Genomic DNA, 7,445 nt, shown 5'->3' on the forward strand with positions numbered 1-7,445 from the left:
CAGTGCAGCACCACCTCAGTATTGCACTGGGAGTGCCAGCCTGGATTATGAGCTGAAGTCTCCAGAGTGGGACTTGAACCCACAAACCTTCTGACTCAGAGGCGAGTGTGCTACCCACTGAACCACAGCTGCCACCTCAAGCTACTTTTGTATCGTTCGAGCTGTGCTTGTGGCGTCAGCAACCTGAAAGTAAGCTCACCGCCTCTCCACTCAATGTTTCCCCGGAAGGCCACGGCTGAACGGAGCAGTTCTGCGGGCTTCGCTGGATAACGGCAGCGAACCCACATCCCAGCGCTTCATGGTGGCAACGCACTGGCGCTCCATCTGTGCCACCCCCAACACGCCCCATCAAAACCCACCAGTGGCCCCCTTCTGATGGCTCTGAGTAGTTGGCCACACGATGCAAAACTGAGCCATGTCGAAGCTGCCCAAAATCGGCCTCCGCACCTCCTGAGCAATGGAGGCAGGGGGGAAATGATTAAAAAAATACAATCAACCAGCGTCCCCCACTTCTGATCAGTCTCTCTTGGGTTTGGGAGATGCTTGTATGTCAATGTTAAGTAAGGACAAAGTTAAACTTGGCTGAAGGGCCCCCCCCCCCCCCCCCGAGAGTAATGCTGACACTACAGCAAGGTGCCAGGGGGCTGTCAATGTTATGGGACCCCTACTCCAGCACGCACTACCACTTGGAGGAGAGAAGGAAGCGACACGGGCAATAAATGTGGTGAGTGGGCCTCAAATAGGAACTGACAAACCAAATTAGCACAAAACGCTGATGCTGTACCTCTCTCCTAACGGTTCAATGGAGGGTCGGTAACCAGAGGACACAGATTCAAGATAACTGGCAGAAGAAGCAGAGGAGAGATGAGGGGAGTTTTATTTTAATGCAGCGAGTTGTGATGATCTGGAATGCACTGCCTGAAAGGGCGGTGGAAGCAGATTCAATCGTAACTTTCAAAAGGGAACTGGATAAATACTTGAAGGGAAAAATTTGCAGGGCTCCGGGGAAAGAGCAGGGGATTGGGAATAATTGGATGGCTCTTCCAGCACAGGCACGATGGGCTGAATGGCCTCCTTCTGTGCTGTATCATCCCATAAAATCAGCTGCCTGGCGGTTGCTGTGGTTGAGAGAAAAATACAGTCGTAAACTCGGATCTGCAGCACCGAACGAACAAAAATAAAATCAGTGTAACGATTTCAGTGGTGCAGTCCCAAAGATTGCAGGAAACCTTCTTTCCCCCAAACACACATTCTAACCACACAAAAGAGATGTAGTCTGAAAGAGTCTGGCTCTGCCCTGCACCTGCGATTACAATTGATGAGCGGCCAAGGAGCAACCTCGGCCAAGTATTCCTGAGATGTTGGACGTACGGTTACTGCACAACACTGTGACTTGAGGTGGGGCCACTTCCAAGAATATCAATCATCGTAACTGCTCAAAAGCTGGAGAACCAACCTTGTGAAGCAGGTAGCAGCACTTGCACAACACACCGGAAAATTTGGTTCTCTCTCCTGTTCACGTGGCCCGCACGGTGGGGCTGGCTGGGCACTCTCCAAATGCACCATGCATTCAGTTTCACACAGCCTTTCCCCCACCCCCACCAAAAAAAAACCCCAAGATTTTTGCAAACAGGAACGAATTTATACTTTGACACAATGATTGAAGAAATGATGAAATTAGAAAAAGGCCATCAAGCCCGTCCTCACCAACAAACCACGTGAAATCAGCATGACCGAGGGTTTGCAATAAAATATTTCATTGTCCGACAGGTTCGCTGACGTCCTTCAGGGGAGAGAACTTGTCAGCCTACGTGGGTCTGTCCGACACACAACTCCAGTCCCGCACTACGTTACTAATACTCTCGTAATGCCCTTCGAAGGGGCCTAGCAAGCCGAGGTTGCAAAAACAGGGCAACTGGGGATGGGCAAAAAATGCAGCCTTGCCAGTGTCACACGCATCCCGAGAACAAATAAAAACAGAGAAACTGAATGAGCCCCTGGTAAAAGGTCTGAGAGGAGAAATCTCCGTCTGATCTCAAGGATTGCACGTCACACACTGAATGCACAGAATAGGTAAGGTCATGACAGCTACAGTGCACCCCAAGAGCTGTCACGTGTGCATTGGTAAAACACATTGAAATAATTCTGACATTGATTGCACTGTGAGCCCAGGATAAGTGCAATTGCACTGCTCGCCTTTTGAAAGACTAATCATTTCTAACAACTGATCTGCAATTGCCTGAACCAGATCAGCAATACTTTCAGTTCATTCACAGGTTACCGCTCGTTCTTCGAGGGCTGGAATGACAATTGAGTCCAGCCTGTTCTTTGTCCTCTCTGCAGCCTCGCTTTTGAAAATAAGAGTCATTGGATCATCTCCAATTTTAACTCCTTCCCTTTCAGGGCCTGAAAACTGTCAGCTTGTCACCCTCGTCTTCCCTTCCTCCTACAATCTACAGGCCTTTTAAATTCAAGCTTGGCCTGACTACCCCTTCACCTGCTGCACCTCCTCTCTGCTGCTACACCTTCCAACCTTGGGTGGGTGCCTGCTCTACGGCCCTTGACCCTTCACCTCGGTTCCCTCGGGGAAATGTTCCGGTTTATTGAACGGTTCAAAAGCAACCTTCTTACAACTTGAATGTTAAGGTGCTAAAAAAAAACTAGTCTGAAACTAGAGAAAGAACAAACTGCTTCGGTCAGGCACTGCTCATAAATATTGATGCAGCTGGGACTCTGTGCAGATTCACAGAGCGTTCTGATGCCCGGGGGAACCATGGCCCACTATTGTATTTGGCAGCAGTCCGTGCACATATGGCCTCTTATTATTAGGAAACATTTCATTCGCAGACAAATCAAACTTCTCGTCCATGGATACTTGTGTTTCTGGACAAGGTACACCATGTATTTTCTTATTATTAGAATCAACAATGACAGGAGAATGGGGTAAACGACATGCTGGTCAAGGGAATGGACGCCAGTACAGTTTTGTTGTCCAGCAGAAGAAGTGAACCGCAGGTGGACAATAAGATTTGGTGGGGTCATTCGGTGCAGGACTGTTCTCACACCTCTGGGACCCGGGTGTTAATCCAGGTCAGACCGAGAGGATGAAGCTTCCTCTCTCTGCTGGCCGTGAGCATTCAAAGTGAAGAGGATTTAAGAGTGCGGACGGTCTCAATCCACTAACGGAGTACGCACCTGTCCGTAATTTAGCACCAAAATGGCAGCATTACTGGGAGAGGCGACAAGGGTGGCTGGTTTTGGTGGGGGTGGGGAGGGGCGGGGGAGATATGCATGCGGGTGATCTTCTGAGCTTTGGGCTGGGGCACGTCCTTTGACGTCGCTATCCTGGGAGTGTTCAAAGCCGACACTGGGTGACAACAAAACTGTACTGGCATCCATTACCTTGACCAGGACATCATTTATCCCAATTGTACTTTTTGACAGACACATCCACAAAGTGATTCCAATAATCCAGGTGTTCCAGCCTCTGACGATTGTAGAAGGACCCATCGTTCGAAGAAGTTAGCGACATATGCCATTAAATCTGCCAACACCCTCAATCATCATTGCATATTTCAAGATACCCTCAAAAAACGGTTTTAATGTCATGTTCAAGTTGAAGTATATCAGTCCAAAAAAATGGAACTATTTCCCATTTCATCATTTTCAGGTCCTGCCAAAAGCTCGACTCCATTTCCCCTCCAGACTGCACACCACCTCGGATGTTCTGTTGAACAGAGAGCTGACCTTCAGAACCCATATGAGCTTCAGAATCAGAACCCTCTGGGAGAAGAAATTCCTCCTCTCCATTACCAAGGTAATTTACTTCCAGCTCTATAATATTGCTGGTCACTACTTTAGCCCACTGCTACCAAAACCTTTGTTATCTCTGGTCTCAACTTCTCCCTACTTGCTTGCCTTCCGACTGCTGCTCTCCATAAACTCCCAATTGTCCAAAACCCCACCGCCTGCGACCTGTTCAACAGCGTCCTCCTCACTGACCGACACTGTCTCCTCATCCACCAACAGATCGAAATTCAAATCCTCGTCCTCATCTACCAATTACACCATGGCCATACCCCACCCGACCACTTCCAGTCATGCATCCTCTCCGACTCTGGCTCCCTGTGCATGCTCTACCTCGTTGCACTTTTGGTGGCAGGGCCTTCAGTTGCCTCGGCCCCACTCTCGAGAACTCCCTGCCTCAACCCTTTCTACTTCTCTTTCCACCTTCCCAAATCTTCTGAAAACCAATTTCTTCACCAAGCCTTCTCCCAACTGCTTGGCTTCCTCTGTGAAGGGCCTCCAGAATGTTGTATCTATTGTTGAAGGCACAATATAAATGCAAGCTCGCGATGGTGGTGTGGTTTTACTTGATCTTCCTCATCTCACCTACACTTTTTAAAAAAAACTTTAGTGGTGACCAGCACTATGGGCCTTAGCTCTTGGTCTCAGTTTTTCAATTTAAAACAGAATCTATACACTAACAGAACAGGCTAATTTCTTCACACGAGAAATGAAGCTCAGAGTTCACAGAGTTCACTAGGTTGATTCCGGGTACGGAAAGGTTTGTCTCATGGGGAACGATTGAACAGGTTGGGTCTATACTCATTGGAGTTTAGAAGAATGAGAGGAGATCTTATTGAAACATACAAGATCCTGAGGGGACTCGATAGGGTCGATGCTGAGAGGATGTTACCCCTCATGGGGGAATCTAATACTAGGGGGCATAGTCTCAGAATAAGGGGTCACCCATTTAAGATAGAAATGAGGAGGAATTTCTTCTCCCAGAGGGTCGTGGATCTTTGGAATTCTTTACCCCAAAAAGCTGTGGAGGCTGAGTCATTGAATACATTCAAGGCTGAGTTCGACAAACTTTTGATCAGCAAAGGAGTCAAAGGATATGGGGAAAGGGCAGGAAAGTGGAGTTGAGGTAAAAATCAGATCAGCCATGTTGGCATTGAATGGCGGAGCAGGCTCGAGGGGCTGAATGGCCTCCTCCTATCTCTTATGGCCCACAGTATTTGGTAAATACACTTACCTAACATTTTTCGGAGGTCTTCGCATTGACTGATGTGAGGAAATCGGAGGATTTCTTTCCATTTTTTGCTTCTTCCTTTCCTCTTCCCTCCCCCACCTGGAAATTTAAAACCAAAGTTAGTTAAGATTAAAGATGCATTTTGAGGATCATACATGTGTCTTTTTGCATCTACATGTGCAGCCTGGAACACCCAGTACTGAGTCCCAAGTTGGGAGGTGATGGTGTTGCAGTAAGGGATTGAAATGGTCAGATTCGAGCAGTCGTATCACTCTCAAACACAACTAACTGTTGACCTTGTGGTCTTAAATGGACGGGTCGGTTTAACACAGCTCATCCTTGGAAATGGTTTCATGAGGCTGGCGCCTTTCTCAACTGCCTCAGATGCACAGCAAGATTTTGTTTCTCCCACCCAGAGGTGGGGGGTTGCGGGGGGGAGGGAAGGAGGGTCCTTGCCTGCCTTATGGTGGGGAGGGGTGGGGGGCAATCAAAATATTTGTTCAAGGAGAAGACACAGGTTAACAAACAGATGGTTGGGATTTCAAGGCAGTCATCTCACCAATGTTTCAAATGGTGATACAAAACCCAGACTGCTCTTAATCTTCTGAAACCACATCTGGATCACATTTGAACTTACTTTTGATTTTGATAACACACCAAGTCGGAGGATGCGCTGTTTAATATGAACAGAAACATTTACCATGGAACACAGAGTGTTATTTTGCGACTGAGGTGTTTCATGTGGTCTGCTCCTTTAAGACCACAACATCGAACTGCTGCACACTCTTGGGTCAAATTGTTGTTGGTGGTCAGAGGCGGAGGGAAGTGTGCAGATTGATAAATGGTTTGTAAATTGCTGCTTCCCAGTCAGGGGAACCCAGCCTCTTTTTTTTTTTAAAAAGATGTTTTTGACACACAGAGGTGTGACGCCCCCCTCGTCACACCCAGGACAGACAGATGGGCCTTGAATTGGTTCTATTTTGTGATTTGTTTGAAGTGGCAGCTGGTACCTTGCTGGAAACCAACAACCAGAGTATATGACGTCACCCCATCCCATCAAGAATTGCACCACCATCACTGAACGGTTTCCAAGTGATGACCTGGTTGATTATTGTACACACTGGGAAGCAGTCAGTGTAAACGATACGTACAGTGTCCGTCAGAAATGCTGGGCTTTCAATAGCCCGGATTTCCACTGTCAATCAGAAGAAGCCGTGAGTACAGCGCTGCTTGAGTGATTCAGTTTTAACCAACCACAAGTCTTAACAAGGGGACTAAATATTGCCCAGCTAAGAAGTGCCTTCATCTGATACTCCCTGAACCTGCTGATTCCTGACTCGGAGATTTGGGGGGAGATCAACTGGTTCATGAGTGACATGGAATGATGTTCACAACTCAAGGGGTTTCTTTGGAACACTCCAACGGCTATACTATCTGGTGTTTAAATCACACGTTCAGACAGCAATCCACAAACTCCAATACTGGCGATGTGATTGCTTTTCCCCCCTCCTTTATTTACATAGAATTTACAGCACAGAAACAGGCCATTCGGCCCAACTGGTCCATGCCAGTGTTTATGCTCCACACGAGCCTCCTCCCTCCCTCCTTCATCTAACCCAATCAGCATATCCTTCTATTCCTTTCTCCCTCATGTGTTTATCGAGCTTCCCCTTAAATGCACCTCTGTTATTTGCCTCAACTACTCCTTGTGGTAGCAAGTTCCACATTCTAATCACTCTCTGGATAAAGAAGTTGCTCCTAAATTCCCGAATGGATTTATTAGTGATTGTCTTATTTTTACTCGTAACATTAGTAACTCCTTGTTGGGGTATGAGTCAATGAATTACCTTCCAGTACTTTACCCAAGCGGTCATTCTTTGTGTGCGAGCCAAGGCAGTGCTGGCCAGCTGACTATTCGACCACAGGGGCATCACAGCTGAGCCTAATCCCCGTCCTGATCGAACGTCCACACGTGCATTTCCAGCAGGGATCAGTGGACCGTTATCAGAGGCAGGAACCCTCACCTGCAGAACTGGGGGCTAATGGTATTGGCCTGGCTGACGACAGCTGGCTCAGCACGGGTGGGAGGATGATTTCATTGAATTCCACCATTGGCAGGTACAGACGCTCCACCTTATAATCACCATGGTGATGGCTCCACACAGTTTGTCAAGCACCTATTTCCAGGGCACAGAATCAATGTTGGATATTCCCTTTAAAACTAACATTCCCACTAAAAGGGTGTTAATCAACAGATCTGTATTCCATCAGCTCATTTCAGCCAGGAAACCATTGGACTAGGAGTTCAGAGGCAGTCAGACACACTCACTTTACAACCTTCTTCCTTTGTTTTTACATCATCTCAATCACTTCCTCCAGACTTGAACATGAAAGCTGTTTTCCCCAC

The 7,445-nt window shown here is 47.5% G+C and overlaps 1 protein-coding gene across 2 annotated transcripts in view; it reads right to left on the minus strand.

Moving 5' to 3' along the window:
• Nucleotides 1-7,445, minus strand: part of LOC137335798 (G protein-coupled receptor kinase 5-like) — a 169,579-nt gene that overhangs the window by 122,701 nt on the left and 39,433 nt on the right. For both annotated transcript variants that reach the window (XR_010966497.1, XM_068001218.1), the window contains exon 2: nt 5,042-5,137. Coding sequence is in view for 1 of the 2 variants with exons in the window: in XM_068001218.1 (XP_067857319.1) it covers nt 5,042-5,137 (96 nt within the window). In the remaining variant the exon portion in view is untranslated. The remainder of the gene's footprint in view (nt 1-5,041; nt 5,138-7,445) is intronic.

This window comes from Heptranchias perlo, chromosome 20 (assembly GCF_035084215.1).
Source record: "Heptranchias perlo isolate sHepPer1 chromosome 20, sHepPer1.hap1, whole genome shotgun sequence".
Classification (NCBI taxonomy): Eukaryota; Metazoa; Chordata; class Chondrichthyes; order Hexanchiformes; family Hexanchidae; genus Heptranchias; species Heptranchias perlo.